Genomic DNA, 23615 nt, shown 5'->3' on the forward strand with positions numbered 1-23615 from the left:
AAAAAGGAAAATACAAATTTTTTGATCTAAAAAGTAAAATATATCATGTTTAACTTTTTCTATTTATTTAAAAATTGTTTTTATGTACCACAAATGATAAAAAATGAAAACTATTTAATAAAAGAAAAATTCTAATCCTCTGTTAAGTTTGTTAAAATAAAAAAAATATTTTAACAGTGTTAATAATTTGATGAAAATAGTTTTTTATTTTAAAATTTAAATTGTGACATCGTTATTTTTTATCTGTTGCTTTTATGTGCATATTTGTAACTGTGAATATTTTGACAACCGTATGTATTCTTGTCTTGAATTTTGTAATCCTGTAATTTCTTATGTTTGATTTCACAATTGCTTAATTTTTAGATTACCCATCATGTCCAAAAAAGTTAAAAGGAAGTTGAATGAAGAAAACAGAACATTTAAAGAAGATTGGGAGATGCAGTATTTTCTTATTTCTGTGAAAGACAAAATGGTTTGTTTGATATGTAATACAGCACTAACAACATTAAAAAAATACAATGCAAATCAACATTATCTATCTCACAAGGACCATAAATATGTAAAATTAGAAGGAGAAGCTCGTAAATCTGCACTTCAAAAAAATGAAGAAAGAAAAACAGCACCAGGAAAAGGCTTTTGGTGATTTTATTAAGCAAGGAACTTCTGCAACCAATGTTACATACAAAATAGCGCATGCACTTGGAAAAAAGGCAAACCATTTAGTGACATCGAAATGATAAAAGAATGTATTGTTGAAGCAGTAGGATGTTTAGATCCGGAAAAAGTTGACAAATACAAACAATTAACTCTCTCAAGAAAAACTATAACTAAACTATAGACAACATGAATTAGCTCAGAATGTAGGAGAACAACTTCAGATAATAATTCACTCTAAAGATGTATATTTTTCAATAGCGTTAGATGAAACCACTGATAGAAATGACTCTGCTCATATATTATATTTTATTCGTGCTATAACTGAAGATTTTCATTGTTACGAGGAACTACTGGCTTTGGGTACGCTCACTGGAAGGACTCATGGAATTGATATTTTTAACAACTTTAAAGAAATGTGTCTTGAGAGAGAGAGAGAGAGAGAGAGGACTAAACCTTGGTAACCTGGTCAGTGTATGCACGGACGGTGCACCTTCTATGAGAGGAAAGCGAGAAGGATTCGTTTCATTGTTAAAAAAAGAAAAGCCCAATTTAGAAAAGTTAATTTCGTTCCACTGTATATTACACCAACAAAACCTTTGTGCTAAATTCTTCACATTGAGCAATACTTTGGACAAAATTATTGCAATTGTTAACTTTATTCGAGTAAATGCTTTAAGACATCGCCAATTTCGAAGCATGCTTATATTGGATGATGAGACATATAATGTCGACTTGCCATATTATTGTAAAGTGTGCTGGTTATCAAAAGGACAAATTTTAGTAAAAGTTTTGGCTTTGCGAGAACAAATTAAAAAATTTTACGAGGAACAACAACAAGAATGTGATTTATTAGATGAAGAATTTTGTAGAAATGCTGCGTTTTTGTGTGATATTATGGAAAAGCAAAATGAATTAAATGTTTATTTGCAGGGAAAAACAAGACATATATATGACATGTGGCAAAAAATTCAGGTATTTCGAAAAAAATTTATTTTTTACAAAACTCTTTTCTCTAAATCAGAAATATCTGGGGAACATTTTCCTCATTTAAAAAATATGTTAAAGGAGCAGGAATATGCTGTATGTGACACTTTCAAAGACTACATAACCGTATTGGACATGCTAATTGAAGAATACAATGATATGTATTCAATGATATACATATGAATACAATGATACTTATACATATGAAATCAATGAATACAATGATATATATCAATGATGAGAGCCCTGTCAATCAATTCAGCCCTGGAAAGATTGTGCAGGGCTCAAGGGGTAAAATTTTTTTCAGCCTGGTCTGTACTTGTTAACAGGAGAGACTGCTTCTACAGGGATGGGATACACTTAAATAGAAAGGGTGCAAGAATGTTTGCTGATGCTATCGAGGCAATGTTAGGTGGGTCGGAAAACTGCTAGATTGGGGGGATACAAGGACTAATAGATTAACAGTAGCCACTGGCAGAGGTGAAAGTGATTCTTGCACTGCTTCTATTGGAATGAGCCGCAGCCTGGAAAATAAGATGCAGGATATTTCAGAGACTGCTGGGAATCATTGGGGTACAAGTAAACACATGGGTTGTGTTAGGGTAGCTAAGAAAAAGAACAGGTGCATGTATACTTGTGTGTACACCAATGCTAGGAGTTTAGTAAATAAATTTGATGAATTTGAGGTATTGCTCAAAACATCAAAGGCAGATATTGTGGGGATTTCAGAGACGTGGTGTCACACAGATATAAGAAATGCAGAACTGGAATTTGGGGAGTACAATGTCTACAGAAAGGATAGACAGGATAGGAAGGGAGGAGGGGTTATGCTATTAGTTAAAAAACACATAAAATCCAAGGAAGTGAAGCCAGTCGACATCGCTGGACAGTGCAGTGTCGAGTCAGTTTGGTGTGACATAAGCATTGGGAGATCAAAATTGAGAGCAGGAGTGTGCTATAGGCCTAATGACTCTGATGAGTATAATAAGAAACTGTTCGGAGAAATAGAGTGGGCCAGTAAATCAGAGAGTCTTATAATGGGGGATTTTAATTTCCCAGATATTGACTGGAATTTGGGGGCTGGTCACTCACACAGTAGCAAGGCTTTTGTGGATTTATTGGATGATTGTTTTCTACATCAGCATGTTCGGGAGGCAACTAGAGGGAGTAATACTCTTGATTTGATTATCAGTAGTGATTCTTCATGCATTAAGAATCTGCAGATAAATGAACCACTTGGTGGCAGTGATCACAGTGTGCTGAAGTGGGAGTTACTCAAAGAGGTAACTACCATTAGGGGTAAAGGGAAGGGGTATTGCTTTCGTAAAGGCGACTACAATGGACTGAGACAGTATTTAAATTCTATACAGTGGGATCAACTGATGATATTGCCAACAGCAAATTCAAAATGGGAAGCATTCAAAGAACTTATCGTGGAAGCTACTAGGCTTTACATACCAACTAAGAAATATTGTTCAAGGTTTAGGCCTAAATGGTTGTCAGATGAACTAATGAGGCATATGGCAGAGAAGAAAAATGCATGGGATACATACAAATTAACACGTGACACGGACGCCTATGATAGATACAAGTTGATATGCAACCAAGTTACAAAGGAGGTTAGGCAGGTGAAGGCAGATTACGAGAAATCCTTGGCAAGGGATGCAAAGAAAAACAGCAAAGAGTTCTTTACTTATGTAAACTCTAGAAGGAAGGGGATGAATCAGATTGGTCCACTTGAGATCGATGGGTCAACTGTTGATGACCCTGCTCGGGTAGCTAACAAACTAAATGAATATTTTGCATCGACATTCACACATGAGGAGTTATTCAGCGAGGGGAATGCCAGAGGTGTATTCAACTCTAGCAGTAAGCTAGAGAATCTTGTAATAACTGAGAGCCAAGTGGAGGAGAAATTGTTGAAGATAAACACAAGAAAGGCACCTGGGGTGGATGGGATCTATCCAGTTATATTAAAGGAGGCAGCAAAGGAGGTAAGCAAACCCTTAGCCATAATTATGAGAGCTTCCTTGGACTCAGGGGAGGTACCCATTGACTGGAGATGTGCAAATGTGACCCCAATTCACAAAGGGGGATCAAAGGCTGACACAAGTAATTATAGACCTGTGAGTTTAACTTCTGTTCCCGGAAAATTAATGGAGGCACTGGTGAAAGAAGCACTGCAGGATCATCTAGACAAGACTTCAGTTATAGCTAGGACACAGCATGGTTTTGTTAAGGGGAAGTCTTGCCTGACCAATTTGATTGGATACTATGATGCAGTCACAAAAGAACTGGATGCAGGGAATAACTTTGATATTATATACTTGGATCTTAGAAAGGCTTTTGATACTGTTGCACATGGAAGACTGCTGCACAAATTGGAGCAGTGTGGCATTGGAGGCAAGTTGCTGCTATGGATAAAGGGGTGGTTGAGGGGGAGAAGACAGAGAGTGGTAATCAATGGACACTGCTCATCGTGGACTAATGTTATTAGTGGAGTCCCTCAGGGTTCAGTATTGGGGCCTTTATTGTTTTCTGTATTTATAAATGATATTGATGATGGTATATCAGGCTTAATGTCCAAGTTTGCAGACGATACGAAGGTTGGCAGGGTTGTCAAGGACACTACTGACACTATGCTGCTGCAACAGGATTTGGAAAGGTTGAGCAGATGGGCTTCGAGGTGGCAAATGAAGTTTAACATTAACAAATGTAAAGTACTACATATGGGAAACAGCAACCCCAGAGCAACGTATCAACTCTGTGGTACTACACTGACAGTGGTAGAGAATGAAAGGGACCTGGGGGTGGTGGTGCAGGCAGATATGAAGTTCTCTGAGCAGTGCAGACGAGCTGCAAGAGTAGCTCATGGTGTATTGTCAATGATATATAGGAATTTTTCTAGCAGGGATAAGGAGGTGATTATTCCCTTGTATAAGGCAATGGTCAGGCCACACCTAGAGTACTGTATACAGGCCTGGAGGCCTCATTTCAGGAAGGATGTAGAGCTGCTGGAACGAGTACAGAGAAGGGCAACTAGATTGGTGAATGGGACAAAGGGGTTCTCTTACGAAGAAAGGCTTAAGTTTTGCAAATTACAGTGTCTGGAAACTAGGCACCAGCGGGGTGATCTGATAGAGGTGTACAAAGCCTTGAATGGTTTGAGCATGCTCAATGCTGATGGGATTCTTCCTCTAGCTCAGAAAAATCACCTGAGAGGGCATAAATTCAAATTGAGGAAAGACAGATGTAGGATAGATGTGCGGAAGTTTGCCTTTAGCCAGCGGGTGGTTGGTGGGTGGAACAGACTTCCATCCCTTGTCGTGGAAGTTGATAGCCTAAATAAGTTTAAGGCTCAGCTGGACAGGTATTTCGAACGAACACGAACAGAGGGGTGAAGTGGAAGTGGTTATTTTTATTTATTTATGTTACTTTTTTTTTTTTTTTTTTTTTGGCTGATGCTGCATAAGCTTGCTTTCTTGCATCAAATGCCTCTACTAATGCTAATGCTAATGCTAATGCTAATGATAGATTTTCTGATTTCGAAGAACATACTTTAGAAATGAAATTGGCGTATGAGCCACATTTAGTTGATATTCTGACAGCACCTATGGAACTACATTGGAATTAATTGAATTAGGAAAAGATAATATGATAAAGACTTTTTTGATACAAAAAAAGATTCTATTGAAATATGGAAAAATGCAGTTGAATAACCACGTTTACGTCAACATTCTCGTCGACTGCTGTCTTGCTTTGCAACTATGTATTGTTGCGAATCAACTTTTTCATACCTTACACAAATTAAAAGTCATTTAAGGACTCAGATATCTGATATTCATTTAGAAGACCAACTCAAGTTGCGTACAACTAAGATGGAGCCTAATATCCAGTTGTTATCTAATACAAAACAAACCCAAAAATCTCATTAGTTAATTATCAAAAAAGATGTTTCGGCTGAAACCAATGCATTCTGATGAGTTTAGCTCGTTAAAAATGTGCAATCGAAGTCGTTTCAGCCAAGCCATCTTTTTTGGTAAACAACTCAACCACCAAAGCATCAAATCTTCAACTCATTAGTTAACTCATATTAAATTATTTTTTACAATAGTACAGTTTTTTATAATTATTCTTGTACAATACACAGAGAGAATGTTAAATAATTGCTATAAACTTTCATTTGAATAACAATTTAGAAATAATTTATTATCTTTATAATTATATTTTTTTAAATTTTGTGTTCATATAAAATGTAGGTGGATGTATTATGATGAGAATATTGTAAATATGTATGTTTTATTGAAATTTATTTGCCTTTTCTATAGTTATTATGTAATAAAATTTAACACTGATAATTAAGAATGTTTTACTTTGTAAGTAGTGGTTCGAAGGATCGGTGCGGCCTTTCCCCTATTTCCGAAAGTGAATATGGCCTTTTATTCAAAAAAGGTTGCCCACCCCATTCTATTGAAAAAAGTAACTTGTTTACGTTAAGATTAGTTTGTTTGTGTGGATGTTGGAATTTTCATTTTTCGGTTAAATATGAAGGGAACTTTGCATTTTTCAAGTTAACTTGTTATATAACAAACACTAAAGTTGTTTACAGCATTAGCAATATTTCATATTATTTGCATTTTTCCCTCGTGTAGAAAAAAAAAAAATATATATATATATATAAATATAAAAAAAGCTGGCATATTGGGCTTTTTGTTTTCTATATTATTTGTTTAAAAAATATATAATATTATTTATTACATACAATTTTTGTCTTTATTGCACAAATTATCATTAAATCAGTTCATGTTAAATTATACAACTAACTTTTGCCCTGCAATATAAATTTACATTGTGCGTGTGTGCGTGCACATGCAGAGAAAGAGTGGTCATATTTACAAATAACAGAAAAATTTTAGAATACTGTACAGTCTGTTTTTGTCCACCCGACTACTCCTTCATTCTGCCAAGCTGGTAAAAATTTCTGGGGACAGCACTGCTTATGATATTATGGACTAAACTAAAAAAAAAAAAAAAAATAGAAAACAAATGGGTGAGGATGTTAATGGCTAAAGAAACAGTGCAGGGAAATAGGGTATGGGAAAGGAAGAAAAGTGTGATTTAATGTTTGAAAAGTAAGGAAAGGTTGTTTAAATAATGAATTTAAGATTCATCCAAGACAACAATTGAGGATGGAAATGGAGAATTATTAAAAGGTAAGGATACTGAATATATAGAGGATTTATATTGGAGAGGTGAGGGTGAATAAGGGATGATGAGAATAAATTGAGTGCAACAGTAAATGTTGCACTCAATTTATTCTCATAATATAATTCAATAAAATAGTTGATGACAGTATGCTAGTGCAACAAAATCTATAAAAATTAGGCAGATGGGCCAAGAAATGGCAATTGAAGTCTAACATTGACAAATACAAAGTACAGTACTCTCTGGTGCTACACTCATGATATTACAAAATGAAAAAGACTCAGGGGTAATTCTGCCATCAGATATGATATTCTCTGAGCAGTACATACTAAGGTTTCTTTCCCAGGAAACTGGGGTTCCAACTCTTATTGGATTTTAAAATCCTGGGAAAATGTAGAATTTAATTTTTTCTATATCCAAAATAAGAAGGCATGCTAATGTTACTCACTAAATCATTATAATACATGAAATTATACTTATTTCCTGAGTAAGATATTTTTAAATAAAGAATAATTTTTACTCTCATGGTACAATATTTAAGCTTTGACATTCTAGCAACACTATCTACAGATTCAGTTCTCAGTTGCCACCTATCATCATTGTGATGAGGTATATTTACTGCCTTATTATTATTTTTTATTTTGAACCCCTCAATATCTGATCCAAAATCATTTGTTTAACAATATTTTATTAAGAACTCCAGTGAAGAAAGTGTAAAGTATAAAAAGTGTTGTTCCACAATACTGTGTTGAGGCTGGTCCAAAAATGGGTTAATTCAGCATTTACAAAAGAGGCACTCAATAGAAAAATTGACTGAGTCAACAGGCAGTAGAACTTTTAAGTGCAAATCACTTGAGGACAGTGAAGAAAGCAATTGTACTGGTAAACAAAAGCAAACATTATTAACGTAGTTTGCAGACTATGTTATTGCAATTATTAACAGACTTGTTGCTGTTGATGGATCCTCTGTAAATGCAATTACAAGAAGTAATTTTATAAGACAGGCGATATGAGACAAAGGTATTCACTTCCTGCAAACCCTAGTGATGTAATGAATGTCATATATAAACAATATGATATTATTTAGGCCAAAGTTAAAAATGAAATTTCTGCAAAGAAAAAAAGCAGGATCGAGGTTTAGTATATCTCTTGACGAATATTGGACTTTGAAAAATATAAGATACTTAAATGTAAATTCATGTAGATGAAGGCAATTTTGAAGCTTAGGAATGGTACAAATTATTGGATCATTTTCTGCAGAAAATGCCTTAAGAACAGTAGAGACTAGAAGAATTTGATCTCAGTATTCAGAAGCACATTATTGCTTATGTTACAGATGGTGTCAGTATGATGATTAAATTTGGGAAACTAATGAGTTATGAATATCATTTATGTTATGTTATGTTATGCTCATGGCATACATCTTGCTGCATGTGTTGTTCTTTATAAGAAAGCAGGTGATTCTGTTATAAATATTAGCACAGAAAATGAATCAGATGAAGATGAGTTGGGCACAGCAATTGAAATTGAGAATTTAACTGCAACTGACAAAATTAATCAAATTGCCATCAATGAAGACATCTACAGATGAAGAAAGCATTAAAATGGTCCCAGATATTAATGACACTCTCAATAAGGTTAGAAGAATTGTAAGATTATTTAGAAAGTTACCACTCAAGAATGACATTTTACAAAATTATGTGAAAGCAGAGCATGATCAGGAAAAGACGTTAATTTTAGATTCCAAAACTCAGAACAGTTTATTGGCAATGCTTAAGCGATTTTTAGAAATAAGATCAGCAGCTGCCGAAGCCTTAATTGATATTAAAGAAAAGAAACCTCTAACTAATGAAGAATTCGATGCTCTTCACAATGTTTCTGTCCTTCAACCAGTAAAAATTGGCACAGAAAAATTATATAAGTGTGATGCAACTTTGCTAACTGCTGAGGGTATGTTTACTTTTATAATTGATAAGCTAAATCAACAAAAATCAGTGCCGAGAAAATAAAAAACTCTTTAATACAGAGGATTAGCGAGAGAAGAAATATGACTTTGGTTGGACTGATTCAGTATTTAAACATTGGGGAAAATATGAAAATTGTGCTCTTGGCTATTCCTGCATGCCCACTTTGCCACATAAGAAATCATTATTTTTATCTGTAAAGATGACATTGTGAAGGCTTTTCAATGAAGGCGAATCACGTTCAAAAGAGGTAAGTCAGGAAATTGCACAATCCATGACACTAGCAGGCAAATTAGAAGCAGCAATACAATCAAAGACAAAAACTATACATCGTTCAACATTTTCATGTTAGGCTCAGAGTTCAAACAAGCATTTGAAGCAATAACTATTATTATTTGAGCCAATTAGGAACAGAATTTCAAACATCATGATGAATTTATTTAATGCACTGAAAACCGTTTTGCAAACTTCTTTTGAATCAGAAAGAGCCTTTTCTGCAGCAGGTTGAGAACTCATCTTAGTGATAGAACTATCGATTATGTTTTTTAAGAACCTGTTTTAAAAAGTTTGTTGTTGTTGTGGGGGGGGGGGTTTCATGGCACATAAGGTACTTTGGCTGTGATGCTTAAAAAGTTTGATTCACTCCAAATATTTTAAGATAAATATTATTAAAAAATTATTTTTTTAAAACAATTATGTTTAATAAATAATAAATAGCCGCCACCGATGGTGAATACAGTTCAAGAATTACAATGTACAAGTGATCATCTAGGCATAAGTAAATAATTTTCCCAATTCTAAAGGGTATTTTATCACCGAACATTAAAAAAATTACCATTTTCTTAATATACCACCATTTCCTGGAAATCCCAGTAATTAGCTTTTTCATCCTGGGAATTCCCAGGATGGACAAAGCTGCATACAAAGAGTAACTCTAGTGCAGACAGGCTGCCGGGACAGCTTATGGGATTTTGTCAATGATGTACAGAAATTTTGCTAGTAGGGATAAAGGTGATTATCCCATTGTATAAGGCAATGGTCAGGCCACATCTTCAGTACTGTATACAGGTCTGGAAGCCTCATTTTACGAAGGATGAAGAGCTGATGGAATGGGTACAGAGAAGGGCAGCAAGATTGGTGAGCAGAACAAAGGGGGCGATATGCTTACTAAGAAAAGCTTGTTTCATAAATTGCAGCATCTGGAGACTAGGCACCTGCAATGTGATCTGAATGGGGTGTTTAAGGCTTTGAATGGATTGAGCAAGCTCGGTACTGATGGGATTCTACCTCTTGCTCAGACCATATACACGTAGCAGCATAAATTGAAATTGAGGATGGTTGTTTGAGAATAAATGTGTGAACGTTTGCCTTTAGCCAGCAAGTAGTTGATTGCTAGAAAAAAAATTTCATCTGTTATGGAATTGGATAGATTGAATAAATTCAAGGAAGAGGTAGACAAACTGTTGGAAGGATGAATAGTAAAATGGAAGTTTTTTTTTTTTTTTTTTGGCTGATGCTGTATAAGTTTGCTTTCTTGCATCATTTTCCATCTTGAAACAAATTAGAACTGCATTAAGGAAAATGAGAAGGGAAAGGCAGTTGGAATTGATGGAATATTGATGTAAATAATTAAAACAATGGGAAATAATAGGAAAATGAATGATATAAGAATGGCAAATGTCTAGAGGATTTTATGACACTATGATTCCACTGGAGAAGAAAAATAATGCAGTCGAATGTAAGAATTTCAGAACAATCAGTTTGATATTACATGCAGCAAATTACATGGCAATGAGAGTGCTGACCATGCAGCCAAATCTACTGCGGAACCAGTTGATGCTTCTTTTAAAATCCCTTTCACTGACTATAAAAGCGTTATAATAAGGCAAAGTATGAATCACTGGCAAAACCAAGAAGGCAACAAACTCCTTTGGATTAAACCGAAACTCCAGTCATGGCCATCTAATTTCTGCTTGAACCAGAAGGAAGAAGCCACACTTTCAAGGCTACAAATAGGACATATACACCTTACTCACTCTTATCTTCTTTGTTCCTTAGATCCGCCTTTCTGTCCAAACTGTCATGCACAAATCACAGTCCAGCATATCATAGTTAACTGCCCTCTCTATAGTGGAGTACGGCAAACCACCTTCTTATCAAACCATGCAGCCCAAATCACACCTACTTTGCAACAAATATTAGACAGCAGATCTGACATTAATGCAGTTTTCACTTTCCTAAAAAGGATAAAATGCTGTGACAGAAAATAATGCTTAAATCCAACACAATGCATATATCTCACATTTAATAACACCTGAAATCTCTTACCATTGTGTTTATTTTTATTTTTTTATGAAAACCCCAAACACGAGAGGTATTAGAACCTATAGTACTTAGTACCATGCTTGGGTTGGAGGTTGAGAAGATGAGAGAAGATATTTGTTGACATTAGACTTGAACTTCTGTAGACTATAATTTTCAGGTTGTTCCAGAAAACGGCAGTTGAATGAATAAACGAGGAAGTTGAAAAGTTGGTTCTGTGAGTTTGAAGTTGGACAGTAAATGGATGTTGGCAGATTGTGCAGTTCGGACTGTTTTGAAAGAGAGAGCAGGAATTATAGAAGTCAATTCAGAAGAACAGTGCCCATGGAAGTATCTGTAGAAAAGACATGCAGCAGAAACGGTACATCTATGAGACAGCGAGTGGAGAGACTCTGTTAGAGATGAGTCATTAAATAACCTAACTGCCCTCTTCTGAATGGAATCTAGAAGCCTGACAGAGGTTTTGGGGACACCGCCCCAGATTTGGGTACAATATTCCATGGTAGGACGGATTTGCGATTTGTACAGAGTGAACAGCTGTTTGGAAGAAAATTAACGCTGAGAGCGAAAGAGAAAACCAAGTTTTTTAAATGCAGAGAAAGCAATATTTGTAATGTGCTTGTGCCTTGTGTCAGGGTAATCCCCAAAAAAGATATATCATTTTGTCTAGAAATCGGAGTGTCACCAAAGATAAGCATAGGAGCAGAAGAATCCTTTTTGTGAGATATAAGGCAAGACTGAGTTTTAGAAGGATTGAAATCAACTAAGTTGTCTTTGCCCCACTGGAGAATTACCTGGAGATCGGTATTTAAGGAATTGGTAGTGGATATTCGAGAAGTTGAAGCTGATTGAGCAAGACAAGGTTTCTCAAACTGGAAAGTGGAATGCATTGTGCTATCATCGCCAAAACTATGGATAGGATTTCCAGTCAATGGAAGAAGGTCATTAATATACAAGAGGAAAAGAGTGGGGGAAAGAATTGAACCTTGGGGGACACCAGCATTAGTGGAGAACTTAGAAGACAGAGAGCCATCTACCATCACCCTCAGTGAGCGATCAGAGAGAAAACTGGATAACCAATTACAAAAAACAGTTGGCAAACCATAAGATGGAAGCTTGTTTAGAAGACCTTTATGCCAAACACGATCGAAAGCCTTTGAGATGTCAAGAGCAACTGCTTGTGTTTTACCAAACTTTTCCATTGAATTTGTTAATAAGTGTGCAACATAAGCCAGAATATCACCAGTGGATTGACACTGATGGAATCCATACTGACAGTCGTTGATCAGATGGAAGGTTTCTAGGTACTTTAAGTGTTGGCGGTTAATTGATTTCTCCATTACTTTAGAAAGAGTAGAAGTGATTGCAATGGGAAAATAATTGGATGGGAGGGATTTGTCATCCTTTTTAGGAACTGGCTGGATATGAGCAAATTTCCTAAGCAGAAGGAAAAACACCTTTGGAAAAAGAAAGTGAAAAAAAAGGCGGAAAAGAACAGGAGTAAGTTCAGGAGCACAGGTTTTGAGAACAAGTGGAGAAATACCATTAGGACCTGGAGTTTTATTGGCATCAAGATTTGTCAAAATCCTTCTGACATCCTTTTGATGGAAGACCACAGGAGGCATTGAATGGAGTGTGTTGGGAATGGTGGGAGGTGTTTTACCAAGATCATGAATACATGAGTTGGAAGAAAAATGGGATGCTAGCAGGTCAGCTTTATCATTGGCCAAAATGACAACAGAGATGGGCAAATGTTGCGGCCAAATAGCTTTGGCAAGAGACCAGAATGCTCGGCTACCATTAGGTCAAGAAGCAAGTTTTCTACTCTTAGCCTGTTCAAAATCTAGTTTGAACTGATTAATAGCTGCTTTACAATTGTTGCAAGCTTTGGTGTAGGCAGAAAATGAAACTGAAGAATTGTAAACAAGCCAATTACGATATGTAACATTCTTCTCCTGTGAATGGCCTCAGCACATTTATAGGAAAACTAAGGTTTTGATAAAGGATGAGATTTTAAAGTGGAGTGTGGGATAAAGGATTCCATTCCTACAAGAATAATTTCACTGACACGATCTGAGCAAACATTGATATCAGAAGTTTTGAAACAGTAGTCCGACCAAGGAAAAGAAGACATCTCGCAGGTCATCCCATTTTGCATTCTTGTAATGCCAAACAACACAAGGTTGGGAATAGCCATGAGATAAAGGCTCCATTGGAGAAGAGACAATCACTAAGTTGTGATCTGAGGGGCCTAAAGGACCACTCACTTCTACTGTGTACATAGAAGGGTTGTTTGTGAGAAAAAGATCAAGCGTGTTGGCTGTATGGTTAGGATTGTCCAGTATTCTTGTAGGTAAATGAACAATCTGTGCAAGGTCATTAGAAATTTCAAAAGCGTCAGCATCTCGATCAGCTGGGTGGGTGTGACTAGAAAACGGAAGCCAGCTGGAGTTGTGAACATCAAAATCACTAAGGAAAGTTACCTCACTGTTAGGAAAGTTGTACTGGAGAAAGTCAACTTTCAAAGAGAGGAAGTCGAAGAGCTCCAAGTGATTGGTATAGTTTGGAGAACGGTAGAAACAACAGATGAATTTGACAGAATGAAGTTGAGAGATTTTAAGCCAGAGAAGATCGAAAAGAGGAGATTCCAAATTACCAAGTCTCTGACAGGGAATATCGGAACAGACATATGCACAAGTATCGCCTTTGAGGCGAAAGGAATCATACAGCAAATAATTTGGGCAATTGAGATGAGCAGTAGTTGAATCAACCGATAACTGAGATTCTGTCAGAAAAAGTACACGGGGGTTTAGCAGACTGCAAGTGGAAATGGACATCGTTGAGATTAGAATTGAGACCACATATAGTTATGAAATGAACTAGGAAGTGTTTTGGAGGTTTAGATATTTTCGCAGATAAGCTTACTCTATTAGTTTGACAATTCGTGGTGTATTCAGTAGTGAGAAAAAGTGTTGGAGGGGGACATGCTGTATGAAGTAATGAAATTTTTGGATATGGCATACACATGGTAAGAATATACCCAGATCCTTGACATAATGTGGCCTCAACAATGCCCCACCGCATACACACTATTCAGACTCCCTCCAGTCTGGCACTATCTGGCAGAGTATAGGTAGCAAGATTATACACTAGCAGATCTGGAAGCCTCCTAAAGAGTTACCAATAGGTTCGGTCCAGTGTACTAACTAGCGGCTGGCCTGCAAACACCGTTTTAGAACTGTAGCCTCGAAATGTAAGGAAGATTTGATCTCGCCATGATGTTCATCATAACCTCAAAAGTCATCAGTCATACTGCATGATGGAAGAGATGGGGAAGGGTTGACCGGAACTTAGCTCTGGAGACTAATAATGGGTTCCACCACTTCAAGCCTCCAATAAGCAAAGTGGTGGTATTGCACCGGTTGATGAGAGTCATGTAATGTTTGGTGCATGATGGCCTTAACTGCCATTGTGCCATAAAACCAACAACATGCAGCAAATGTGATGAATAGAACATCATGGAGGAAAAATGGAATTAGTATAGGAGGAGAACAATATGGGCTTCAGAAAAGGAAAGGAATAATGGGTGTGATACAAATAGTGAGAATTTTAATGAAAAAATATAGATATAAATAAGTATGTTTGTTTGTTTGTTTGTTTGTTTTGTGGATTTGGAAAAAAGCATTTGATAAGGTGAATTGGAAATTGTTGGTGGCAATGCTAAATGATATGGGAATTGATTGGAGAGATAGAAATTGATAGTTTGTTTGTTTTTAGGAGCATTAGCAGTTAAGGCCATATTGCTCCGGGATATGCGGTGGTCATTCCCTGACCTTCTGCGTCCTCCGTATTTGGTGGTGACGGGCTCGAACCCCAGTCTAATCAAGAAGCATGTGCTACGCACTACTGCTCCTTCCCACCTGGCTACGGAGGCACCCGAAGATTGATAGATGAAGTGTGATGTGGTCAAAGAGTTATTTTGAGAATGGGTGTGAGTAATTGGGAAAAATGGAAATTTTTTTGTTGCAGACGGTAAACTGGCTGTTTAAACAAAAAAATTAAATTCTTTTATGAAAAAAATTGAGTAGCCAATCTCTTCATAGTACTGAAGGCAATTTTGTGAATTTCATATAGAGAATTTTTATCATTTTTAGTAGTACAAATTTTGTTCAGCTTGATTATTTTTAATATGAAGACTTGAAGGGGATAAGGGATTTTTTTTTTTTTTTTTTTGAGGTTTTACAGTTGATTCACAGTTAACTGTAAATCTTCCCAGAAATCTCACTCAGGTATTTTTGTTTTGAAAATTTTATGAAAATATTTTGATGTCTGAATATTTTGGTTCTTTCAGATTGAGAATTAATTTTGATTTTAAACAAGGGAGTTGAGTCTGCTAGAAAAGATAAAAGCAGCATCTGGCAAATAAATTAAAAAAAAAATAAATAACCATGCAAGTTCCAGAAGGCTTTAGTTTGATTTTAACCATTCTACATCTTTCTATAAAAAAAACTGAAGTATAAAGACAGCAGCTAGAAGCAACGGATGTAAGAAGTGACTTGGAAGTCCTGAACAAATGGTTTCCTTCACGAATAGTCTCTTCTAGAATCTATACAGCAAAGTATAGATTCTACAAATACAAAATATACAAAAAAATTCAGTAAGGCAAAATAAATGTGAGACTAGGATTTTGAAATAAACTGTGTACATTTTGCTTATTATAATGAAAAGGATATTACACTTACAAAGACTTTGTTTGCACAAGGGGGTCCTGATCAGGGAGTTTCATTCTAAATTCAATATGAAGAATGAAAATATGAATTTTCATTCTTCATATTGATAAGAATTGAACCAAGAAATTATTTTTTTCTTAAAAGAGTATACCATAAAATTCCATATATTCTTTACATTATCAATACTGGCATCAAAATATGTATGCTGAGCTTGGATGTTTTGCAACAACTATATATGACTTTCCTTGGCTGCAGAAAAATCAATATGATGTGTTTGAATGATAGAATTGCAGTTTTTCTGTATGCTTTGTTTTATTTATTCTGTTCTCAGAAATACATTGTATTAGAATCAGATTTATCTACTTAGTCCCAGTTGAAATCCAAACATAGGAAGACTTCTGGGATATCCACTGACTAATCTTTATCATTGTAATCACAATTGACTTTTTAAATATTTTTTAATAGGTTCCAAAGGAGCTGCTTAATCTATTTCAAGTACTGAGAACATTAGATCTTTCAGATAATAAGATTTCAGTTTTACCAGGAGCTATTGGAAAATTTAGCAACCTCAAACACCTCACAATGAATAACAATAGGCTAGGTAAGTTTTCCTTTATGTGTAACATTCTTTTGGTTGCTGGATGCTTTAGAAACAAAATTAAATTTAGACATTTGGGAACAGTTTGAAAGATATAGAGATTCTATTTAGACCTTATACAAGGTATGATAAAAAGAACTGAATTTTTATTAAAACAAATATTTACAGATAATTACTCATAATATTTTTAAAAATAATGACTCTGACTATGCATTTTTTTCCATTTATTGTATAATTGCAAAGCTTTCGTCTTCTTTCTTTTTTTTTTTTTTTTTTTTTTGTGCGAGTTCCTTGATTACATTTGTTGCAGTTGTCTTCACTAGAAAATTATTGTCCCTGTAATAATTCTCTAGTTTTCAGAAATAAAAATTATGTGGTGCAAAGTCAGGTGAATAAGGTGGAATGTGTAATTGTAAGATAATTACAGAGTTCCCAAAATTATTGTTGCATGATAAACAGGATCATTGTAATGAAGTTATTTACAGTTTTTTCTTGTTCTGAGATCAGATATATTACTTCTCATTGCAAATCCTCAACTACTTAATAATTTTGAAGTACATATTAATGGTATGATCTCCTAGTATAAATTCATTATGAATCTATATCAGGAGGCTTATAATCTCTTTTTTTTTTTTTTGTGAGAGAGAGAGAGATATGGGAGACAATACGGAAGGACTAACATTTTGTCTGGGGATTATAAAGGTAGTACCATATTCTGCTGCAGTTATTGTTTTAGAAATCCTGGACCACAATCATCAAACAAGTACAGGTCACTGTTGAACAAAAGCCGAGAATTAGGGTTTGAATTTGAAAGTGTCTGCAATTCTGCCCAGACATGATAGGAGGGAGTATATGATGAGAACCTTGTCGATCAATTTGGCCCTGGAAAGATTGTGCAAGGCTCAAGGGATAGATTTTTTTCAGCCTGGTCTGTACTTGATAACAGGAGAGACTGCTTCTACAGGGATGGGATACAATTAAATAGAAAGGGTGCAAGAATATTTGCTGATGCTATCGAGGCAATGTTAGGTGGGTCGGAAAACTGATAGCTTGGGGGGATACAAGGACTAATAGTTTAACAGTAGCCGTAGGCAGAGGTGAAGGTGATTCTTGCACAACTTCTATTAGAATAAGTAGCGACCTGGAGCGAGGGGTGTTGGGGGTTTCGGGGACGGATGGCAGTCATTCTGAAATAGGTGGGTATATGGGATGTGTTAGGGTGAATAGGAATAGGAGCATGTATGCTTGCATGTATACCAATGCTAGAAGTATAGTAAATAAATTTGATGAATTTGAAGTGTTGGTCAAGACATCAAAGGCAGATATTGTTGGGATAGTAGAGACGTGGTGTCACACAGATATAAGGAATGCAGAACTGAATTTGGGGAGTACAATGTGTACAGAAAGGATAGACAGGATAGAAAGGGAGGAGGTGTTATGCTGTTAATTAAGAAAAACATAAAATCAAAAGAAGTGCACCCAGTTGATATAGATGAACAGTGCACTGTTGAGTCAGTTTGGTGTGACCTAAGCACTGTGAAAGCAAAAATAAGAGTAGCAGTGTGTTATAGGCCTAATGACTCGATTGAGTACAATGAACAGTTATACAGAGAAATAGAGAAGGCCAGTAAATCAGAATGTCTTATAATGGGGGATTTTAACTTCCCAGATATTGACTGGAACTTGTGGGTTGGTCACCCACACACTAGTCAGATTTTGTAGATTTATTGGATGATTGTTTTCTGCAGCAGCATGTTCAAGAGGCAACCAGAGAGAGTAATACTCTTGATCTGGTTATCAGCAGTGATCATTCGTGTATTAAGAATTTGCAGATAAAGGAACCACTAGGTGGCAGTGATCACAGTGTACTGATGTGGGATTTACTTAAAGATATAATTACCATCAGGGGTAAAGGAAAGGGTTTTTGCTTCCATAAAGGTGAGTACAGTGGTCTCAGAAAGTTTTTAAATTCTGTACAGTGGGGTAAAGTGACGATGTTACCAACAGTAAATTCTAAGTGGGAAGCATTCAAGGAATTAATCGTGGATGCTACTAAAAGTTTCATACCTATTAAGAAATATTGTTCAAGGTTTAGGCCTAAATAGTTATCAAATGAACTAATGAGACTCATAACAGAGAAGAAAAATGCATGGGATGGATATAAATTATCAAGTGACTCAGAAGCCTATGGCAGATATAAGCTAGTCTGTAATCAGGTCACAAAGGAGGTTAGGCAGGCGAAGGCAGATTACAAGAAATGCCTGGCAAAAGATGCTAAGAAAAACAGCAAGGATTTCTTTACTTATATAAACTCTAAAAGGAAGGGGATGAATCTGATTGGTCCACTTGACATCGATGGTTCGACTGTTGATGATCCTGCTCAGATAGCAAACAAACTGAATGAGTATTTTGCATCTACATTCACACATGAGGAATTATTAAGGTTTGAAAATGGCAGAAGGTTATCAAATTGTAGCAGGATACTTAATGATATTGTAATAACTGAGAGCAAAGTGGAGGATAAATTGTTCAAGTTAAACATAAGAAAAGCACCTGGGATGAATGGGATCTATCCAGTTATATTAAAGGAGGCGGCAAAGCAACTAAGCAAACCCTTAGCCATAATTATGAGAGCATCCTTGGACTTAGGGGAGGTACCCACAGACTGGAGATGTGCAAATGTATCCCCAGTTCACAAAGGGGGATCGAAGGGTGACATGAGTAATTACAGACCAGTTAGTTTAACTTCTGTTCCGGGTAAAATAATGGAGTCACTGGTTAAAGATGCATTGCAGGATCATCTAGACAAGACTGCAGCAATAATTCAGACACAGCATGGGTTTGTTTAGGGAAAGTCTTGTCTGACAAATTTGATAGGATATTATGATGTGGTTTCAAAGGAACTGGATGCAAAAAATAATTTTGATATCATATATTTGGATTTCAGGAAAGCTTTTGACACTGTTGCGCATGAAAGACTATTGTACAAATTGGAGCAGAATAGTATTAAGATAAGTTGCTACAATGGATAAAAGGGTGGTTGAGTGGGAGAAGACAGAGGGTGGTAATCAATGGGTGCTGCTCTTCGTGGACTAATGTTATTAGTGGAGTCCCACAGGGTTCGGTGTTGGGTCCACTGTTGTTTTGTATATTTATCAATGAAATTTATGAAGGTATATCAGGCTTAGTGTCGAATTTTGCAGATGATACAAAGGTTGGCAGGGTTGTTAATGACAGTAATGGCAGTGTGCTACTGCAATAGGATCTAGATAATTTGGGCAGATGGGCTAATAAGTGGCAACTGAAGTTTAACCTTGAGAAATGCAAAGTACTGCATATGGGTAGAAGTAACCCCAGAGAAACGTACCAACTGTGTGGTACTACACTTAATGTGGTAGAAAATGAAAAAGACCTGGGAGTAATTGTGCAGGCAGATATGAAGTTTTCTGAGCAATGCAGACAAGCTGCCAGGGCAGGTCATGGGGTTTTGTCAATGATATATAGGAATTTACTAGCAGGGAAAAGGAGGTGATTATCCCTCTGTATAAGGGAATGGTCAGGCCACGCCTTGAGTACTGCGTACAGGTCTGGAGGCCTCATTTTAGGAAGGATGTAGATTTACTTGAGCATGTACAGAGAAGGGCAACAAGATTGGTGAGGGGAATGAAGGGATCCTTTTACCAAGAGAGGCTTAAGTTCTGCAAATTGCAGTGGCTGGAGACTAGGCACCCTGCACAGTGATCTGATTGAGGTGTATAAGGCCTTGAATGGGTTGAGCACGCTTAATTCTGATGGGATCCTTCCACTTGTTCAGATTACGAACCTAAGGGGCATAAATTCAAATTAAGAAAAGACAGATGTAGAATAGATGTGCGGAAATTTGCCTTTAGCTAGCGGGTGGTTAATTGCTGGAACAAACTTCCGTCTGTCGTGGAAGTTGATAGGTTGAATAAATTTAAGGAGGAACTGGACAGGCATTTGGAGGGAATGGTGTGATTTTTTTTTTTTTTTTTTTTTGGCTGATGCTGCATAAACTCATACACATGCATTTTTGCATCACATGTCACTACTACTACTACTACTAACTTTAACCAGTTATTTTGAAAGTTAAGCTCTTGTTTCCATATGATTTACTAATAAAAATTTGGGAAAAAAGTTGAACAAAGAAGTTGCATAATCTTTTCATGTTTAAGGTATCAGATACGTTGATTTGGCAATTACCATATAATATTTCAACTTGAGAGGCAGAGGCTGTCTCTAATTCTTATTTGACATCCACCTGAATAATTCTTCTGATGCAGGAGACAAATTCATCATTTGTTGACATTGTCCTCTACACCTTGTGTCATCCTGTGATATTGTAACCATCTTTGAAGCCTCGCACTATTTAGACATTGCGTGTGCGTGCACACTACTTATTGTGATCACTGCCGAACATTCTTAATTGATGACAATGACTGATTGATGATAATAACTGATGAAACAAGAATGCAACTGTTCATCATTGTTTACTGATACAGAGTGGAAATGTATACATAAAAACTTAAAGCAGACAAAAAGGAAACATTTAAATCAAGTAACATAAAATAAAATACACCGTTTGAGAAAGTCATCAATAAAAATGCAACTGTCATAATATTTCTGTAAATGTATATACAGGCGACCCCTACTCCTACAACATAGTTTCACTCTAATACGATTGATAAATTGCGGCACTCCTCACAGAACACAGTACTTATATAACACGGTTAGAGAATTTGCAGAAAACCTCACATAACACGGTATTTTTGAGCTTTTGTGCGGGGAAAATCCTGCTGTGTTTGATGTAATTTTTCAACATTTCCATTCTTTTTTTGTGAATCCCTGCTGTTGACTCACTAGTCGTTATGCAAAGAAAAATATTGGGAAAATCGCCGTATTTTACTGTATTCTGTGCTATATTGAACTTGTGCTTGTTTGAGACCATAAAAAATTTTGACTTCGAAGCGTGCAATTCGTGACTTAAGGTTTTTGCAAGGTTATTTTGGCTTTTATTTGATTTGATCATTTATAAATTTTTCTGGGTATGTATTACTAAAGTTTATTCTTAAGGACCATTGGAATAATTTCTTTGTTGTGAATTAAATTCTAGCTCTAAATTATGCCAAGGAAAGTAAAAAAGCACCGTTCAAAAGAAACTTTATTTCTCTAAAATCAAAGATACAAATTTTGGATCATCTTTAAAAGGGGAAAAGGTATCATAGGTTGCAAAAAGTTTAAATTTAAATGAAACAACAATCCAGACCATAAAGAAAAATGTGAGGATATTGCAGGATCTTTCATTTCCACAAATATGGCAGCTCGTCCCCGATCGCTAATAATTGAGAAAATGGAAAAAGCACTCGGTATTTAGATTGATGATAGGTAAAAAATGGATCCCATTAGACGGAAATGTAATTAAACAAAAGGCACTAAAAATTATAACCATTTTAAAGAAAATGGAGAATTGTCTGTTAATCAGGAGTTTGTTGCCAGTAAAGGTTAGTTTGAGCAATTTAAAAATGCTTTTCATTATATAACATAAGAATTCAAGGGGAAAGTGATAATGAAGCTGCCAAGAGTATGCAGAGGAATTTCAAAAAAATATTGACGAGCACGGATACATGCCACATCAAGTTTTCAGTGCCAGTGAGACAGGTCTCTTGAAATAAATGAGACAGGTCTTTTGAAATAAACATTCTGTGAACAAAAATGTCAAACAAAATGTTTATTTAAAAAAAAAAAAGAAAAAACTGCACCAGGTTTTAAGCCATCAAAAGATCGTGTAATGTTACTTATGGGCATTAACACGTCAGGAGATTCCATGATAAAACCTATGCCAGTTTATAGATCCTCTACTCCTTGTGCAATGAAAGGTGTAAATTATAATGCATTACCAGTATATTGGTAAGCAAATAAAAAAGCTTAAACTTAAAAATTTACAAAGATCTATCAAACAAAAGCAAATAAACCCAGATTACTGATTTTTTAAAGAGATCAAAAGATACACGAAATATAGATGCTGCAGAAGAAAGTTCAGGTGAAGATATTCACCTTCTGAAACAGAGAAAACGTTCTCATTTGATTGTGCTTAGCAGCGATGAGGAAAAAAATTAAATGAACGTACATTATCTGACATATATGTATTGCAGTTTGTAAGATGTTTGTTCAGTTATTACTATTTTTAATAAAAATTAAGTTTCCGATAATTATTAAAAAGTGGTGTTTTTTTGTTAGCTTTTGGAATGTAACCCCCCTTTTTGTACTGTTCTTAGTCTCATATAACACTGTTTTGCACTTCTTGAGATTTTATAGGAACCTAACTATTGTGTTATATGAGAATTACCTTGTATATACAAACTGCTAAAAACAAATAAAGAAAATATTACAATCATGAATTAGAGAAGAGTTAATCCTATACTCTAAAACAGTCATATTGGTAGGAGACAGAACAAGACCTCACTCTCCATTGATGATATTTTCCATGCCTTGAATATTTGTTTGGTTGTGCAATTCTGTTTGGCTATTTCCTATAAAGACAAATTCAAGGTACTGCTATAGGTGCCCCAGTTAGTGTCTCCCATACCCAATATTACTGTGGAAGCCTTGGAAGAAGACATATTTGTAGGTTTACCTGCTCCTGTCAGATGCTGGCAGAGATACGTTGATAATGCAATTGTGATTATTCCTCAGAGGGTCAGAGATACTTCTCCTCCAATATTTTAACACCTTATCCCCATACATTTCATTTACTCTGGAAATAGAGGAATAATACTCTTTCATTCTTCGATGTCTTGGTCCGTTGTACTGGTCATTGATCAATTACTTCAGGTTACAGGAAACCTGTGTGTCAAGCAGTTTACTAACTATAAACCTGCACCTGCCCCAAGGCATCTTTGTAGTATGGCGAGGGCATTGTTCAATTGTTCATGGTTGCACCGCGACTATGCAGACGGGAAAGCTGATTTTTGCCAGAATCAAAACAAATGTGGCTACCCCCTCATGTTCTGGATAAGTTTCAACTTTATGGTAGTGGGTCTATTTCCCACCATAACCAGGATGGTTCACTCACTGCCTCTTCTTACATTCCTCACTATCTGGGCATTTCTGCACATGGTGCAGAATCACGTCTTGTGC

General features: G+C 35.9%; 1 protein-coding gene across 2 annotated transcripts in view; it reads left to right on the forward strand.

Annotated features, from left to right (window-relative positions):
* Positions 1-23615, forward strand: part of LOC150088170 (leucine-rich repeat-containing protein 57-like) — an 81828-nt gene that overhangs the window by 10007 nt on the left and 48206 nt on the right. The window contains exons 2-3 of one of the 2 annotated variants that reach the window (XM_090370598.1): positions 364-472; positions 16328-16463. In XM_090370598.1, the coding sequence (XP_090226724.1) occupies positions 364-472; positions 16328-16463 (245 nt within the window). The remainder of the gene's footprint in view (positions 1-363; positions 473-16327; positions 16464-23615) is intronic. The other variant, XM_090370599.1, reaches the window with a different exon arrangement.

The sequence above is a fragment of the Mastigoproctus giganteus genome, chromosome 3 (assembly GCF_048544385.1).
Source record: "Mastigoproctus giganteus isolate SK-2022 chromosome 3, ASM4854438v1, whole genome shotgun sequence".
Classification (NCBI taxonomy): domain Eukaryota; kingdom Metazoa; phylum Arthropoda; class Arachnida; order Uropygi; family Thelyphonidae; genus Mastigoproctus; species Mastigoproctus giganteus.